General features: G+C 40.4%; 2 protein-coding genes across 2 annotated transcripts in view; one reads left to right on the top strand and one right to left on the bottom strand.

The window, feature by feature from the left end:
- Positions 1–3,082, top strand: part of LOC119422348 (ADP-ribosylation factor-binding protein GGA1) — a 16,748-nt gene extending 13,666 nt beyond the window's left edge. The window contains exons 15-17 of the mRNA XM_037689705.1: positions 1,150–1,319; positions 1,809–1,919; positions 2,695–3,082. Of these exons, the coding sequence (XP_037545633.1) occupies positions 1,150–1,319; positions 1,809–1,919; positions 2,695–2,805 (392 nt within the window). The 3' untranslated portion in view covers positions 2,806–3,082. The remainder of the gene's footprint in view (positions 1–1,149; positions 1,320–1,808; positions 1,920–2,694) is intronic.
- Positions 3,083–8,272: 5,190 nt separating this feature from the next.
- On the bottom strand, positions 8,273–19,087 carry ddx17 (DEAD-box helicase 17). The gene is made up of 14 exons (XM_037689703.1): positions 19,036–19,087; positions 18,812–18,917; positions 16,878–17,040; positions 16,654–16,750; positions 16,290–16,423; positions 15,727–15,792; positions 15,471–15,612; positions 15,093–15,253; positions 14,818–14,990; positions 14,574–14,684; positions 14,419–14,480; positions 13,029–13,088; positions 10,971–11,204; positions 8,273–9,231 (listed from the first exon to the last, which is right to left on the bottom strand). The coding sequence occupies exons 2-14, from the start codon at positions 18,862–18,864 to the stop codon at positions 8,741–8,743; spliced, it is 1,947 nt and encodes a 648-aa protein (XP_037545631.1). The 5' UTR covers positions 18,865–18,917; positions 19,036–19,087; the 3' UTR covers positions 8,273–8,740.
- Positions 19,088–19,184: the final 97 nt, after the last annotated feature.

Here is a 19,184-nt window from a genome sequence, read left to right as displayed (position 1 = left end):
ATATATATATATACACTGATAGATTTATTTAGTATTTTAGATAAAACAACTAAAACTGAAAAGGTTAAAAATACACTGCAGAGTTTGTTTTTAAGGCACTTGTCGTATCGTTGTGTTTAGAGATTTTTAAAAACTGACATTTAAAAAAAGAAAAATTGGGTCAAATCCATTGAATGAAATGATTTAATTATTGTTGCTGTGTAAAATATGGTGTGATGAGTAATAAAGTAAGGAAGTATTGTAAGAACTTACAAAAAAAACCACAAACATGCTAAAAGAAATAAACAAACTTAGCGTTGTATCAAACATTTTGTTAAACTGTAACAAAATGATTGATAATGATCATAAAACTAACAGAATAAATTAAACAATTTAGGTTTTTTTTTTTTTTAAATCATTGACGTTTATTGTTTTTGGAAACATAGACCATAGGTTTACAACCTTTATAGCTAAAAGCCATTTTTAATATGTTTTCTACTAAATATAATTTGAATAGAGCCACAAAATCTGCTTGAGCTTTAAAATTAAGATAAAAGTATTGTTATTTACATTAAGTTGTTGGTAATTTATCATAATTTTTTTTAAAGGACAACATTTTACTTACCTTAATCTTTTATTAAAGTCGAATCATTATTTATATATATATTTTTAGCTATATATCGTTAGCTCGATCGCTGCATTTTAAACATATTTTAGTGAAAACTTTAGCCACATTCAGCTAATAATTGTATGATAGGAGGCTGGATACACAATCCATTCATAATAACTGATAGGACCACTAATGTCACACAGCCACTTTAATAGTCATTCTGCTTCAATCATTTGAATTAGAAAACGAACAAAAACTAATTTCAAGTCACTTTTTCTGTTGTCAGTTTAGGTATAGAAATATTTGGTTTTATGCTCATTAAAGTTACAAGGAGCTCGCAGCTCAAGTTTGGTCTCAATGCTTTAATTTGTGAGACATCATAGATCTAAATTATGCATTTAGGTCCAAGTGTTTGAGATTAGAAGTCAAAGATTTAAGCATTGTGTGCAAATTTTTTTTGTTGTTGTTGTTGCGCTCACTGAGGGAAAAAATAAATAAATAAAAAGTGTCAGTTAATTTTTCTGTTTTAATGTCCGCACACATTTTGTCTCATGTTTCAGGCAGCTTGTTACCGGTGACCGTATTTGACAAACACAGTCTCCGCGTGTTGTTCACCTGCGCGCGCGACTGTCCTCCGTCCAGACCCGATGTTCTGGTGGTGATCATCTCCATGTTGTCCTCAGCCCCCACCCCCGTCACCAACATCCGTTTCCAGGCAGCCGTGCCCAAAGTAGGTGCAGCTTTTTAACCACCGTTAATGATGATGACTTCAGCTAGCTCAACTCGCTCACTTTTATAAGTTTCAGTGTTCTAATAATTATCGCCCACCAGGAAAGGCAGGCGATCATGTAACTGCTTGTGTGTGGGTGTGTATTCGTCTGTCTGTTAGTAAAATATCTCATGAAGTACTACGTGGATTTTGTTGAAGCTTTCGTGAAGCAGTTATTGGATGAACATCTTCAGCTGATTGTCTTTTTGGAGTCGACCTGATTCAAGATGGCCTCCACAGCTAACCGTGACAAGAACAAAAATGGCTACAACTAGTCAGTTTCACTGATATTTAGCTAAACCTTAGTGTTTTAGGAGCTGAGAGTCCTGCCTATCACAGACTCTGAGCTCTGACAGATGATGCTCTTCTTCAGTTTAAATAGTGTTTCGGACAAGCTGATGTTTTCACACTCTGGAGGTTTTAAAATGACGACGATCAAATGTTTTCCAGGTGATGAAGGTGAAGCTGCAGCCTCCCTCCGGTACCGAGCTCCCACCCTTCAATCCCATCCTGCCTCCAGCTGCCATCACACAGATTCTGCTGTTGGCCAACCCTCACAAGGTACTCTGCAGCTACGCTAAAGTAGTTAAAAGCTAAATTTAGCAAATGGCTAGCTAGAAGGCCTGTATAGCAAAAGGCTAGCTAAAAGCTAAAATAGCAAATGGCTGGCTAAAAATAGCAAGGGCTAGCTAGAAACAAAAAGTTAGCTGAAAATTGCAAAAGGCTAGTCAGAAGCTAAAGGTAGCAAAAAGTAAATATAAAATGCTGGCTCAAAGTATCAGAATAATAGCTAAAGAAGCAAAAGGGTAACTAAAAGTTAAAAGTAGTAAGATGCTTTCTACAACCTAGAAGTAGCTAAATGCTAGCTGTAAGTAAATTATTAGCTTTAAGCTAAAAGTAGAAAAAGTCCAGCTAAAAGTTATTGCAAGCACGACAGTTAAAACTAAAATGATTGATGTTTGATTCAGCAGAGCAACGTTTCAGAAAGAACGCAAGCGAGATCTGTATTTCTGTGACTTAAATATCAGCAAAAGAAAAAATATTTTGAAGTGTAAAAGTAAAAAAAAACAAGTCATAACACTCATCTTTTGAATGAGCTGAACGTTTTGGTTTATAAATGGCTAAAAGAGCATGAAGTATTCAGACGTAGTTCAATGGCAAAAATACAAAAGTATTTCAAAGCGTTCAAACTGTTCGTGCAGATTCTGCGTTCTCACGACTAAAAATAAATTTGAGTCCTTCCTCTCTCGACATATTCAACTTGTTTTTATTTTAAGGTAATTCTTACTCAACAAGGTGGACCTGAACCTTTTTTCTTCTCTTTGTTTTTTTTCAGGAGAAAGTGCGTTTACGCTACAAGCTAACGTTCAAGCTTGGGGACAAATGTCACGACGAATCCGGTGACGTCGACGAGTTCCCCCCTCCGGACTCCTGGGGGAACCTTTAGTAGAGAAGGACGAGTCGCCCGTCACCTGATCTCCATCTTCCTTTAGGTCCAGGATCTCTGGCGCCGATTAAAGGATTACGATGAAGTGGTTTCAAACTCCCACTTTGCAAACACAGCGAGCCGTGAGGGCAGCTGTGGAAACCAGTTGTGCCTTCTACCTGCGCGGCTACTTTTCTTTCCCTCCAACAGTTAGTTCGGCGCGTTTACGTGACGACCCCCAACCGTCAGAACGCCTCCGAGGAAACGAGCCGAACCTTTTAAAAACTGAATGTGCGGCTCGGTCATGATGAGTATTTTTTTTTTTTACTTATGAATCAAAATACTGCAGAATCAGCTGCATACGGGAATTTTTTTTTTTACCGGTACTTCCTGATTTCATGCATTAGAATGGAGATATATATATATATATATATATATATAAATGAATAAAATCTAGTCATGTCTGTTCAGGTTCTGAACTGAGCTGGAAGGTGATTATTTTGGGAGCGCATCTATAATGAGTTGTTTTGTGAGGCGTGTCAGCTGCGATAAGGTTTTCCACCGCCGAATGTTACTGAAGGTTTCGTTTTATTCGCTCGATGTACTGAACGCCAGAAAACGTGTTTTTTACATTTGTGCTTTCCCCCCTAACATTCTGTGTTGTGTTATTTCTGCACTTTTTCTGTTTTTCAGATTGATTTTTTTGTGTTTGTTTGTCAGGATCTTTTTTTTTTTTTTTTTTTGCAATTTCCATTCGTATGCACTAATTTTGTTTTGCACAGCTGATCATTCCTTCTTTAGCCAGCGAAGTTCGTCGTTTCATTTTTACTGATTGACCCAAAGAGGGACGAGCGACGTCCTGAGCTGACATCACCCCCTGGTTTGGTTCTGCCGCCTGTGCCTGAGGTTGGGTTTTTCTTTTTGCTCTTTGTTCGTACGTGCACACAAATGACTGGACTTTTTGTTTTCGAATGTTTGTGTTCTCGTCTGGACTTTGTAAAACAAACGACACATCAAATGCTGTTGAATGATGTTTATGATATGAAATTTAGAGATCTATGAACGTCTTTGAGATTAAAATAAAAGGATATTGATGAAGGATGGGACTCTGCATGGGGGGGGGGGGGGGGGGGACGTGGGGAAGCCAGTGTTTTATTTAATGGTACTGCTGACTCAGCTGTACCTTAACTTTAAAGTCAAATTTAAAGATTTGTTGTTTTTGGACATTTTTGACCCCAAAGTACAAAGACTGTAACATGAAAAGAAAATTGCCCTTCTTGTACCGTATTTTTCGGACTATAAGGCACATTCAGTGAAACAAAACAGTCAGAAAAGTCTAAAACTTTATTCAACTCGTTCACAATAACCACATAAAATCAGTTCGAGGTCAGTAAGCACAACCAGAATGAATACATAAGGTTCACCGGATTATAAGGCTCACTGTCGATTTTTGAGAAAAAGTGCGCCTTATAGTCCGAAGATTACGGTAATTCATGATCCTAGTTGGGTCGAGCTGTTTTGAGGTACAGAAGATTTGTTGTGAAATTATGTTCTGATCCAGTAAAACATGCTGCAGTCTGCAACATGACAAATAACATTTGCACAATGAGAGAATTCAAAATGTTTGCACAGTAATTTTGTTTTCCATTATAGGAGCATAAAATTACTGCGCAAACATTTTATTTCTTTAGAATTTTCTTCCTAACAAATAAGTTTTGAAAGCAAAGAACAACATTTTTATGTTACTTTTTGCCCAAGTGTTGTAAATATTGTTTGCTTTTTAGAAAAAAAATTACAAAAGTGTAAAGACAAGTACTCTGTAAAATACTCGAAGCACGTTTCAGTTTTTATATGCTTAAAGACTGTAGGAACCCTGAGTACAGTTATGCTGCTAAAAAAAATAAAATAAAACTGGAGGAACCATTGCAGCTGCTTTCTGGTCTTGGGGTTAGGCTGTTCCACCACTGTCGGTACGGTGCTGTCCGCCTTCAAAAATGAACCTAAGAAACGAGACCGACTGCACATGGAACTTGCACTGTTCTGGTTTTACAAATAACCGTTGCAGGACTGTTCTTACATGGTGGATGTGTTCTTCATTTTGGGAATCGTTACCATGGGAACCCTGTATTCACTGGTTAACTGGTCATCATTAACTTCACTCGCTGGTACATTTTCATCTTTAAATCACTTCTTGGTCTGTTGCCTTCATATAGTTCATAAGGCGGCTAAATAGGCAAACACAAAAACGTTCAGAAAATCCCTTAGGATGTCATTCACCAGTCTGGAACACAGCTGGGGCGTTGGTCAGGCCTAAAGACATGACCAGATACCCCGAGAGGAGACATGGAGGGGCGAATGATGCCAGAGTTAAGGGACTCATCAATTTATTCCTTCAGACTCTTTTTCGGGACCGGACAAATTGTAGTAGACTTGAAGGAAGGGGTGCGTCCGAAAGTAGATCAACTGGTCCGGCAAGGTGACAACAGGGCCCTGTTGACTAAATACAAGAGCAAGGACGAGAGAAAGAGAAGGAACCTTGGACAAATCTGTTAATTCGAGGGTCTCTGTCTTTTTAACGAGGGAACAGCGGTTGTTGAGAACTCCACCTCTCTGCTCTTCTTTCAGGCCGGGTGATGTTCTCTGAGCCAGGGATATCCTAATTCAATTCAAATTCAATTCAAAAAAACTTTATTAATCCCAAAGGGAAATTATTTGTTGTTGTAACCTGTTATCTTCATTTCATTGAGATGTTATAGATGCTGATGGCTGTAGGCAGGATCTCTTGTAAAGGTCCATCCCACAGCAGAACCGAAGAAACTGGCCGCAGATGCCGTCCAATCCGTCCATCCAGAATCGGCTGGCCTCTCGGTTCCCCCGGGCTGTAGGACTGCCCAAATGCCAGGCAGAACTCCTCCCAGAATGATGGTCACTCCTCGTCGCTGCGGACAGCTAACTGTAGGTGCCGAGGGACGATCCTGTCCTTCCACTGTCATGAGCTGTGTTTCCTGCTAGTTCCAGGATCTCAGTGGTCAGGCACTCGAACACAACTGGCAGGTAGATGAGAATGCGTCCACAGAACATCCTTTCAACTCATTTGAAATTTGGGGCTGTAGCTGAGATATTATTTGAGCTTTTGAGATGTTAATCAGCTGAGAAAACTGCCTTGTCGCCATGGTTACGCATCATAACAAATGTCCAAAACTAAAAAAGTTTCAGTAAAAATCCTTCCAGCTGCACAGCATCCGATACCAGAGGAAACAATCATCCAAAAAATGTGATTTACATCCAGAAAAAGAGGAATTAAAGTTTCCAAAAGCAAAATCTCAGAATGAAAGTAACAGAGTTGCTCCAACATGCAGCCACCTTGAGCGGCGCAGTTCTACAATAGTATATATTATTTATATATTATATATATACATGAGTAATATTGTGTGTTGGGAGGTTCAGAACCATTTGTCAATTCAGCCCAACACATACCACCATGCTTGACTGAAAACCGAGTGCATTTATGAAACAAAAGTAAATATTTGCTTCATTATTAATCTTCAATATCGTCCACAGGATGCGAATGAGGTTTTAAGCAGGAAATAAAATCATGCCCCCTTATTTTGTAAACGCGTAGCTGTGGGGTTTTTATTAATCTTAATTGAAATATCAAAACTTGACTGAAAATGAAAAAAGTTTGGGATTGAGAGAAGTTTGCAGCTTCCTGTGCAGAGGGAGTTTCTGTGCCTGCTGTAAATAAAACCATTACACCCATGTAGATGAACAGATGCTGGGATGTATTCATCATTTAACGCGAGTTCCTCATTTTTCTGGACTGAATAAAACGTGCACTGAATTTAAGGAAATGCAAACGGGAGACGTCATTTAAATTTGACCCATCAAAATGAATGCGGTCATTTATTTACAGAATCAAATTTAACATCAAACATTTACATTAATTTGGCAAATTATGAAAATAACAACAAAGCAATCAATCAGGAAAAATCATACGGCCATGATTTCTCCGTTGCTGCACCAACAGACATTTATAACTGTACAACTATGATCTTTTACCCACATGAATGTGGGTAAGCACTTTACACAGACATTTCTAAATATCTGGGAGAATTTCTACTTGATAGAAAAGTTTAAGATGAAAGATGAAGTTTAAAGGGGAGAAAGATGGTGTTTGAGGTAGAGTGTTGAACAGAACGGCACTCTCCGGGCTTTCTTCAGCTTTTCCTCACAGTACACTTAGGTGGTGAAAACGACTCTTTTACCTGGAGATGTCTCAGGCGAGATTCCGTTTAACGCACCCTTTCAGCGTCTCCGTAGGATGCTGTTACTCGTCCGGAGTAGCGGCGAGGTTCTGTCCGCCACAGCTCACCTCAGTGGAAAATGTTATAATCCCATGGAACTCGGAAGAGCTTCGTTGTCATGTCAGGAACTCCAACAGCACTCCATCAGAACTCCAGAACTCTAGAAGTCTGACAACTCTCCAACTCTGAGTACCTGTGTGTCTCTCCGTGTCCCTGTGAGTCTGTGTAAACCAGGAAGTACTGACATTTTAAAGGCTCTTTCCCGGTTCACTTTTTGGGATTTTTCATTGGTCAGAAACGACCAGAAGGGGTGTGTTTTTGTGACGTAAGGGGTTAGAGACAGCGAGAATTGTTATGAGACAGCTCAGAAATGTTCTCACAGACCGAGAGGGTTCTGTTTTGGCGTGCCTTAAGAAACAGGTGCAAAACATCTCTATTTACGTCTGAGAGGATTCTAAAACATGACAGTTTTAACATAACAACTTGTTTTTCGTTTGACTGTAACCTTGTAAACGCACACACTTGCTCATTCAAAAGCAGAAATCAAAAAAATGCATAAACTCTGCACAGCTTTTAACATGAGAATAAAATCATTACTCAGTTAATAAAATTGATTAGTTCACTGCAACATCTAAAATGGTTTGAACTAAGACACTTTGATTATCAACATTTGTAAGATAGTAATGATAATAAAAAGAGAGTGTTCTTTTCACTTGAATCTTCAAGAAAGAAAGTCTCAGGATGGGTGAACCTGTATTTATGGAGTCAAATACATGAAATGACAGCTTCTGTCCCACAAGGTTCTAAAGGTCAAGAGTTTTGACCTTAGACTGGGTTTCGACGTAGGCTTAGTCCACTACACCCACCTACTACTAAAATATATTTAGAAGAGCTGCATGATTTTAATATTGCAATAAACTCACATCTTCATTTGTTTTATCACTTCCACCTGAACAAGCCGTGAGCATCATTGATAAAATATATTTTATATCCATATTGAAAATGATAAATGGTGCAGCCCAAGTGCAAAGTGATGAGCTGAAATGAGAACGTTGCTTAAATGTCTTCAGTGCACTTTAGGAACTAAGCAAACGAGACGTTTGGACTTAAATCATTTATTTAAGAAAACGCTATAAAAAGAGTAAATGACAAAACAAGCTTTTCTTTTAATACAAACTTCATTTTGACCAGCAACACAACAGGAAATAGTACGACATGCACGACAGAATGAATCCTAAAATAAATTTTTAGAGTGGTCAAAGGATATTTAACTACTAAATAAAAAATTCACAAACTAGTTTGTGTTAGCTGAAGCGTTACAATCCGCTGAATGTCAGTCTGAACGTGAACGAAGCTGAGGGAGAGGTTGGAATGTGATTTTAAAAAACTTTTTTTTTCTTGTAGACAAGAAGTCTCAACCTCAGACAAGTTTGCTCGGGTCCAATCTTTTACAACCGCCCGCTCATTTTCACATTTCACAGCCGATCAAAGTAAAAAACATTTCGTGGGACATTGTTGCACGCAATCTAAGCCAAGTGACAACCTGGGATCTGGTAATCCACGTAACACTGTTAAACCTCTGCTTCTGGGATACACAGTAAGAACAGAGCTCGACACACAAAGCTGCACAAATTAACTCGGCGGTGGTACCATTACTTCCGTGGAGGTTGTGGGCCAGGAGGTGGAGGAGAGGAGAACTGGGGGTATGGAGGCTGCCCCATGAAGCCCATGAGTGGAGGCTGCGGCTGGGGAAACTGCTGAGCCATCAGAGGCTGCGGACCTCCTGACGGTGGTGCAGGAGGAGGAGGAGGCGCCTGAGCAAACTGACCCTGCTGCTGCTGCTGGCTGGACTGATCCTGACCGCCGCCGGGCTGACCACCTCCGCTGCGGGTGTGGTAGCCGCCGCCACCGTTGTTGTTGTAGTTCTGGTACTGATCGGAACCAGAGTTGTTGTAGTTCTTGTGATCCCGGCTTCTGTCCCTGTAGGAGGACGAGTGGTCTTCGTTGCGGTTGTTGCGGTTGTCACGGTTGTAGCCGCCGCGGTTGTCTTTGCCTCCGCCTGAGCGCATGCGGCGATCGCATTCATCCTGATACATGAGGTTCGGATTGTTGGAGCCGCCCCCGCGGTAACGCATTCTGCCCCCTGCGCGTAAAAACATCAAGCGTTCAGATCTTCAAACAACACTCTGCTCTTTCTGATTTCTCCCGAGTCTCTTCAGAACTTAGAAAAGCTGTACAGAACCCAAATTATAATTTCACAAGAGGTCAAGATTAAGAACCAGATCAAGCCCTTCACGACTTTCAGACTTCCCATTTCAGTTTTTTTTAACATACTTTTGTCTTAATATGCCTTTAGATTGGTGAAAACAAACTGAGTTTACAGAAATTTAATCACTTTTATTGGTTTCTGATATTTTTTTTTAAATACAAAAGGCCATTAAAACAGAAAAAAAAAGCCTAAATGGAAATTCAAACTGCTACGAATATTTCATTCTAAAATTACAGAAGAAAAAAAAAAACATTTAGGCAGACACCTGGTTGCTGAGGTGTTCTGATAAGTGTTTTAAATTTTAGTCATGGAAGCTAAAGATGGACTGAAAGAGGACAGAGTGAAACTCTTTCCATATTTCATTTTGTTTCACCGCCACCTCCTCCAAGTCTATATTGGGTTTGTTGTTTAAAATAAACGTGCAACATGTGTTTATTTAAGGATAACCATTAGTTTCTAACGTAGTAGACTATTCTTCCTGGGGTCCACACAGAAACCATCTCAAGCTTGTACAGTAGTCCCTTGCTACTTCGCGGTTCGACTTTTGCAAACTTGTTCTTGCGCGGTTTTTCAAAGTAATATTGTACATGACAAAAAATAAATAAAATTGTACACGGCTCACGATTGTCAACTTTAATATTACTCATGTGACTGGAACAGTACAGGATACAGTAAAAAAATTTAAATAAAAAAATACTTCGGACAGGCGCCGCCATTTTGTAGTTTTTTCCCCAATAAGCCTACACTGTATCGCCAGTCTAAAGGACTACATTACCCAGAAGCCAGTTACTTTCTGCTGAAATGGAGGGAAAGTTTTGATCCGATCCGAAAAAGTTCGGTCCTTATTCATAGTGACTTTGGCGCTCAGTGGATACAGAGAGCTGTACGGAACCGACCGGGAATTGGATCAGAATCAGACTTCCAGGCTCATCGGTCAATCTGAGAGCTGCTTGCCGACCCATGAGGCCTCTCAAGCGGGGAGGCGTTGCTTGGAGGTCCGGTGTCTTCTCCGCAGCTCACCGGGACATTTGTCATCCGGGTTTGGACTCGATCGGGACCATTGTGCAGTTTTGTGCTGGCTATTCCAAGGTCCGGCTCTCTCTAAAAGTGTCTTGGTGCTCAACGGCTGCAGAGAGCCGATCAAAACCGGACCAAGGCTGGTGAGTACCCATATAACATTTTGGAGTAGCTAACTGTGCAGTACATATGTGCGTTGTTAAAATTAAGTACGTTTAAGAGTTTAGAACATTGCAAGAGTGTGGGAAGGGTTTATAAAGCCTTAAAATATATAAATACTAAAATATAGCATTCCTACTTCTCGGTTTTTCACTTATTGCCGGGGGTGGGGTGGTAACATAACCCCTGCAATAAACAAGGGACTACTGTACTCGCAGCTTGAGTGACGTGACAATACTGATCCTTATTCTTGACATTTCTTTCCAATTTGCTGCCACAGCAGTGATTGAAAGCGGAGGGACTGCCCCTGGAGCTAACCGTACCAGAGGACGTTATGCTAACTGCAACTTGATCAGTGTTTTGAGTTTTCAGTCCTGTGAGGTTTTAATTTAGCATGATGTTACACCCCTAAGAGAAAGTGATTTAATCGTTCTTACCGCCGCCTCCTCCACGACCGGAGTCCACGAGCTGCATCAGCTTAGGATTAATAGCTTGCCGAGCTTCCTCCAGCACCCGGACGAGGTCTCGGGCCTGTCGCAGGTTTCCGGGTGTGAAGAAGGTGTAAGCCGTGCCCTTATTGGTGCTGCGGGCCGTACGTCCAATACGATGAACGTAATCCTCAGAGCAGTTTGGAAAGTCATAGTTGATGACAAACTTTATATCTTCCACGTCTTTTGATTGAAGGGAATTTATTTTGGAGCGTGGCGGGAAGGGAACAAAAAGACAGAAGTTTCAGGAGGCGAAATGGCTTTAGAAAAAAATCATGTATTTAGAGAAATTTTATGAATATTAAAATGAAGTATGAATGAAAGTGTAAATATTAGGAAGATATCTGAACAAATAGAGGAGTTACTTACCTGCTTTTTCAGACAATGTGCAAAAATCCACACATCCAAAGGTTTGTTTCAGTTTAACACCTTGACTATAAAGTGTTTTACTCACTCTATTTGGAGCGAGTATGACTCTTATTAATAAAGAAACCATGTTAGGTCTCTATGATCTTCACAATATTATGATCACAGGTCGAAATGTGAAAAGGAGTCTGTTTCTCATTACAGAAGACGTGGGCCTCTGACAGCACTGCTGATCAATAGGTCTCCCCTCCATCATGGCAGAAGAAAGCCTTTTAATCATCTGTTACATGTGCTAGGATAATAAATAGTGTTTGAGCACATGACTGTATGGTGAGCTCGTGGAGGAGTTAAGGCAAAGGGGTGCTTGCGGTACTTACCCCCTTCAAGTTGTTTTTACAAATGTAGTCAGTCCCCCCTGATCAGTCCTGGTTCAAAGGGAGGGGGTGAGGGCGAGGGAGACAGGGTTCATCCCTCACCTTCTTCTCACACCAGCAACGTCAGACGGGAGCAGAACCGTTAAACCCCAAGAGACACCCACACAATGGCTGGTTCTGTTGCTCTCTCGTCGCATTGCAGGACCCTCCTCAGACTCTGGCCAGGACTGGATCCAGACGAGCCCGTCTAATTCTCTCCCCCCTGTCTGTCTGCTCTTTGGGGCCGATGGGCAGACATACAGGAACCTCAGGCTGCTCCCAAGGAAGGCTCACCGGATTGGGTTTGCAAACTGATCATAATGGGCCGTGGGGAGGGAAGGGGATCTTATTTACCAAACAGGAGGGGCATTAATCCCTCCTAAAATAACAGCTTGTACTTTAACATGACTGAGGGGGCAGTGACAGCAGCACAGACTGTTACAGCTGCCGTGTGCTGCCAAACCCTGAGAGGAGAAGAGGGGAAAAGAGAACAAGGATATAGTCATAGAAATTTTGACAAATTAAGACACTTTACTTATCCCCCCTTCTCAATTTTCTACCAACAGATTAGATGTAAAATTAGTCGTAACGTTCTTGATGCCTGTGAGGACATGACACCACTCATCGTTCTACACATAAAAACCATAAGTAAGTTTGTAATTATCCAAATAAAAATGGGTAAAGTAAGCAACATCGGTGAATTTGTACTGACACCACATAGGAGACATAAAAAGGTGCACAGGAGGTTCTGCCCTACACACCCCTCCTTTCAGGCAGCGTGCCAAAGAGCCCAGCTTGAAGGAAGCTTTTTAACTGCGGTAACAAGAAACAGACTATAAACCTGGTGGATCAGAGGGCCCGAAACCTGCAACCGGGAGGCAAAAGTCCTTAAATACGTGGTCCATTCATTACAGAACTCGTTCTTATCGTACCTTCTGTTTACCTTCACACATCGGGCCAGTGTTTGACTTTAAGAGCATCAGCTAATTAAACTTAAAACTTTCACTACATCTCAAACACAACTCTTCAAAAAGCTTTCTCCAACATGAATTAATGTACCAGTAAATAAAGACGTAAAGTTTCATTTTAAATTCACCAACTACGATGATTGCTTACTTGTCTGATTCTATCGTGTATAATAACATCGTAATTAGCAAAAATTAAAACAAAACACTTCTAAAAATAGAACGACTAAAAAGGTGCAAACAGCATGAGTGCAGAGACATACCCAGACCACGAGAGGCAACATCAGTGGCAATCAGAATGGGGGCTTTGCCTGTTCTGAATTCTGTGAAGTTAAAAATTAAAATAAAACATCAGATAGTTGACAGAGAAAATATAAAGGCTTTCTTCAGGGTAACTGATCCAGTTTACTAAATACCGCTTAGGGCTGGGCGATATCTCGATATTTTAAAAATATCGAGATAATTTCATTTGCGATATGAGACTATATCGATATAAACAATAGTTTTATATATAGTGTCTTCTCTTTCTCCCACGTGGCCCCTCATTTTCCCCCATTGAATACAAATACAAAGCCCCTCAGCCGCATGTGCTCCTCCCACTTCCTGCTTCTCCAGGTGGGCTGGAGTTTAACACAAGTAAACACAGGCGATATCAAGAGCAGCTTAGCTGCTGAGCAAAAAGAAAAGCAATGGATGTTATTTGGAGATGGGTTTGGATTTAGATAGTATGAGCAGCAGAAAAAAGTTTTCTGTAAACAATAGCAAAAAAAAAAAAGTCCAGACAAAAGGTCGGAACTACGAATCTTTTTCACCATTTAAAACGGCGCCGTTAGTTAAGTTATAAGCTGCAGCTCCGACTGTGTTTTCAGCCTCCTTCCCTGAAACAAACCACAGTATAAACTTGTTTCGCCGTGCTGTGCCTTATGAGAGGAACAATGAGAATGTGACATTAATAAATCAGCAGTTTATCATATCGCTAAAGACATGGTCCCAGTCTCAACTGTGTGGAACAAGACAGCTAAAGCGTTAGCCATCTTGTTAGCCGCTAAGGACGGTGTCTTTAGCGATATGATAAACTGCTAATTTATTAATGACGCGCCCTCACTGTTCCTCTCACAATGCACAGCACGGCTAAATGAGTTTAACACCATGGTTTGTTTCAGGGAAGGAGGCTGAAGTCTGTCGGAGCTGCAGCTGCAGTTCATACAGGCTTACCAACGTTGTGAAGGCGGTGCGGCTGAAGAGGATTATTATTTAATTTATGTAAATAAAGGTCTAACAAAACAAGCTAATATATGTAAAAAGTTTATTTTTTAGACATTTATTTTCTAGTTACAGCTGTTTGTTAATAAATGTGCCTGTGTGACGAGACAAAGCTTTGACTCAGAAATATATTTTTGTTATTACTTTATGGAAAGAAAGAAATATTGAGATATATATCGTATATCGCCATTCTTCTTAAAATATCGAGATATAATTTTGGTCCATATCGCCCAGCCCTAATTCCACTATAAAAAAAAACTAAAACTAATTCAGAATGTGTCTTAGCTGGCTGAATACTGACGACTTCTGTAACTAATGTACTCTGAATATGTTAGACAGCAATAAGTGGCAACAACAAACCAGTTAAAACTGTTTAAGATGTAGTCTGACCTGTAAGAACCCAGTCTCTTTCTGGTTGACTCTTGTCTCCATGGATACACATGGCCGGCCACCTATTAACATTAAATATGACGACTTTACACGCTGAACACTGGATCAGACGAAGTTTTATGCACAGACGATAATCAGACGGTAATTTTTTTTACCCATCACGTCTCATCCTCCGAGTAAGATCATCGCATCGTTTTTTGGTCTCCACGAAAATTATGGTTTTGTTCTCCTTCTCTGCCATTATCTCCTCCATCAGCTGAATGAGTCTGACACAGAGAAAAGATCCTCATTTTTCTATTAAGCTGTGTAAAAGAATCAGCTGATGTTCTGCAGTACTACTATTCCTGTTCAATAAATAATATGTTACAGGTGGCCTGTTTATCGGCAGGTTACGCTTACTTGTTGTCCTTTTCCGTCTCCATGCAGACGTCAACTATCTGCAGGATGTTGTGGTTTGCACTGAGCTCCAGAGCACCAATATTAATCTGGATGTAGTCCCTCAGGAAGTCCTCGGCAAGCTGCCGAACCTCCTTCGGCCAAGTTGCACTCCACATAAGAGTCTGCCTGTCAGGCTAACAGTCAAGAGAAACAGGAGGATTTGGTTTATCTAAAAATTGATCATTTACATGTGAAGACATTTATTTAACAAAACCGTCACTGAGCCACAGTCCTACCCTGATTTGGTCAACTATTTTGCGAATCTGCGGTTCAAAGCCCATGTCCAGCATGCGGTCAGCCTCATCCAGCACTAAGTAGGTGCAGCGGCGTAGGTTGGTCTTCCCAGATTCCAAATAGTCAATAAGGCGACCAGGTGTGGCAATGCAGATCTCAACCCCTTTAAATTATACGTGACCACCATGTCAAACAAAAACAATGAGACACACAATATTGAGTGCTGCGGTTTGGTTATGTTTAATGTTAATGCATAAGGAATCCTGTGGTTACTGTATGAGCATTTGGCATGTTCTGCCTACATTCAGGCAGCAGATACTGAGGTCAAAAACTATAAATCTACACATTTTTTGGTTTGCCTAACTAGTGTCTGTACACACCCCTTTCAAGGTCTCGAAGCTGAGGTCCTTTTGGAGCTCCACCATAGACGCAGGTGCTTTTGATGCGGGAAGACTTGCCATAGTCATACGCAACCTGCTGAACCTGCTGGGCCAGTTCTCTGGTAGGGGCAAGAACAAGACACTGCAAAAAGATAAGGAAGAAAAAAAAAGAACAACGTTCAGGCACTGTGTGCACAAAAATACTAGTATTCAGATACAACGCTTCACTGTAAAGCTGTATGAAATTTGAACTCACTATAGGACCATCTCCCCTCTCCAGATATGGCTGGTGGTTGATGTGTACAATAGCGGGAAGAAGGTACTGCAAGGAATAACAAAAGTATGTAGAAACTCCACCACATGAAATGAGTAAAACTAATTAATTCTACCATTAAAACAATGTATCAATGCTTTTACCGTTTGTCTTAGAATCACTCAAATTCGGTTTCTAAATCACCTATTCCTGGTACTGCAAGCGTTTCGAGGATTCAAGGTTATTTGTCGTACGCACCGCAAGTGGTACATGTGGTGGAACGAAACTGTGTACACAGGGTCCCAGTTACATCCAACAAAAGTATAAATTGTAAAAGAAAAAACTTAATAAGATCTAAGATATGAACTAAGAAAAACGTTAACTAAAAATACACTAAGCACTAGTTGTATAAAAATTATCATTTACCTAAATATTTTTTTACAAATTTTGAATTTACATTAAGGTTTTTAGATGATGCTGACAATCATGCAGGAGCTATTTAAAGAGTTGGGATAAAATTTGTCTAGAGTTAAATCATGATAAACTTATAATGAAAAAAATCTTACGGCCAGTGTCTTTCCAGAGCCAGTCTGTGCAATTCCCACCATGTCCTTGCCACTCATGGCCACTGGGAAACCCTGGGACTGGATCGCTGTGGGCTCCTTGAAGTTCTGATGCATCAGAACATCCATCACATACTCTGTCGGGCGAAGGCAGGAAAAAACAAATCAATTTGAGTTTGAACTGTTATTCAGGTGTCTACCGTTCAGCTTCTCTACCAAAACGACAGTAAGAGAAACTATTTGGAATAAAAAGTGTCATTTTTAATCACATTGAAAGCCTGTAGTTGATAAACTTAAATGTTTATTGTGTCTAATAATTAGTCTTTAGGTTAATGTGAGCATTTATATCACAGGGTGAGTAACTCACGGGGAAAATGCGCATGATGGAAAGCAGTCACAGGCTTTGGACAGCCTGAGCCTCTGACGGTGATCTCCTTCTTTCTGCGAAACTCCTCAACATCGTACTGGATGAGACAACACAAAAAAGGGCAAACATCAAAAAAAAAAAAAAAAAAAAAAAAAGGTGTACTTGCATATTCTTTTTAATGTATTGTTTTAATTACCGTTTGTATGTGACAGAGAAAGACTTACCTGACCCATTTGCTGGACATCTGGGTGTTCGTTATAGAAGTTCTTTTCAAATTTTGGCAGCTCATCAAGGTTCCACCTCTTCTTGCGGAGACGCTCACCTGGATTGCCAAACTTTAAGGGCGGGGCTCCACCACGGCCACCCATGCCCCCTCCAAACCGTGGCCTGAGCGGTAAAGATTAAAAAGGATTTGACACAACAGCTCCCCATATTTTAGAACAAGTTTTGAATTTTTTTAAATAGCCCTTATGCCGGCTCTTTAGTAGAGGCTCATAAATTCTTATAGTTCTTGATACAAACGATACAAGTTCAGTCCAAACGACTAAAAAATGTATTTAATCTAAAATGTCGCTTTATTTAAAATGTTTACAATGGCGTAAATATTAGATTGTGATCCAACATTTTTCAGTCAGGTCATCTGGATGTTTTATTTTATTTATTTATTTTTTGTGCTGAGACGTTTCACCTTCCATCCAGAAGGCTTCATCAGTCTGAGGAAGCACCAAACAAAACTGCTTCTCCCCCAACAGCTTACTCCAAAGTGGGAGAAGCAGTTTTGTTTGGTGTTTTCTCAGACTGATGAAGCCTTCTGGATGGATGGTGAAACGTTTTGGCACAAAAAAAAGAAGAAACAGTCCAGATGACCTGACTGAAAATTGTTGGATTTTATACCTGGAGTATTGAGCATGGACTTTGGTGTTTTGAGCCAGTTTGACATGACTGTCGACGAGGGAGAGGGCGGGCACCGGAGGAGAGGGTGTGAACCAGAGACCATCTTAGCATCAACATAACAGTTGCCAAGTAAGTTTATAATAAGCGACTTTGGGCTTGTTTTTTTCTAAAGTTGCTTGTAAATCTTGTGAGTCGCAGGTTGTGGTTTTTCGGGCTTGTTTTGAACGTGAAGTTGCTTATTTGGGCTTGACTTTATTTCTGAGTGAAACTAGTTGATTATCTCCCAGCTCCACACAATAAAGCAAAAGACGAGTGGTAGTTCATAGTTTGTCCCTTATACACCCATGTTTCTTGTTTATCGCTCCTGCCCAAGTGGGCGAGGCAACACGTGCACACAGACATACAAATACGTCTGTGGGCACGCACCCCAAACACTCCTACTGTGGCCGACCACTAGGGGTCTCTACTTACATGCAGATGTCAGGATGTTTTGTTTTTAAAAATATGTAGAAAAAATTACATACACAAAATGTTTTTTTTTTTTAAATCAGAGCTTAAAGGCATGTTATTCAAAGTGTTTAGCATCATTTTGCTGTTGTTTATGTGTTTTGCCATAATAAATGTATTTTATACTGTTTAAAAACAGCCTCTGTTTTACACAATGTGGTGGGTTGCCAGTTGGGCTTGTTTTCATAGAGCTGGTTGCTTGTGTCCATCATGAGATCTGGCAACACTGATAACTGTTTTTTTCCCCACTTTGGAGCAAGCTGTTGGGGGAGATGCAGTTTTGTTTGGCGTTTCCTCAGACTGATGAAGCCTTCTGGATCAAAGGCGAAACGTCTCAGCACATTAAAAAAAAAAAACGTCCAGATGACCTGACTGAAAATTTCATACCTGGATTATTGAGCATGGACTTTGGAATTAGATTGTGATATGTGTCGTGGCTCTTATGATGGTTTACTTATAAACTACGGTAGTTGTGTACATATATATACAGTTTCATCTGTTATTTACGTTAAGTTTAGAATGACTTTACGCCTAAATAAATTTTCTGTCACTAATAGGACGGTGAGGTATTTTAGAAGATGTTAAAATGAGCAGAAAAACAAACAACAAAGGGGGGAGGGGTCTCGAGGCGCGCTTGTTTTGTTTCGGTGTTAGCGCCTTAACCTCAAACAGCAAGGACACACTTCTGTAAGGTCCAAACATTAATAAACACCGACTGTTTACGTTATGTGTGTGTTCTGTTAATTAAGACACTAACCTGTCTCGCCCACGGTCTCTGTCCCTGTCTCCGTATGAAGAACCCCCCCTCATTTCGTCTCTGCAGCGGTAGTTTTCGGTTGTTGGTAGTTGAAGAACAGCAATTCCTAGCAAGCACGACACAGCAAGTTTATCGTCTACTATTGCACGTACATTAGGAAATAATAACGTGCAAATAAACGTTTTTTGGAAGAACGGCTTTATGCGTCACGAAGCTAAACTGACCTAGCTGCTTCCCCCTCGAGACCCAACGACGTCACGTCGTCTGCTGATACGCACTCTACGTAGCGTCGGTTTTAAAAAAGCTTTCTCGCCTACGTAATTTTATTAAAACAGTATGGTGAATACGTAAACGTTCGCGCTTCGAGCTTTCT

This window comes from Nematolebias whitei, chromosome 16, assembly GCF_014905685.2.
Source record: "Nematolebias whitei isolate Nwh7 chromosome 16, NemWhi1, whole genome shotgun sequence".
NCBI lineage: Eukaryota > Metazoa > Chordata > Actinopteri > Cyprinodontiformes > Rivulidae > Nematolebias > Nematolebias whitei.
This window is presented reverse-complemented; position numbering and strand designations above follow the sequence as displayed.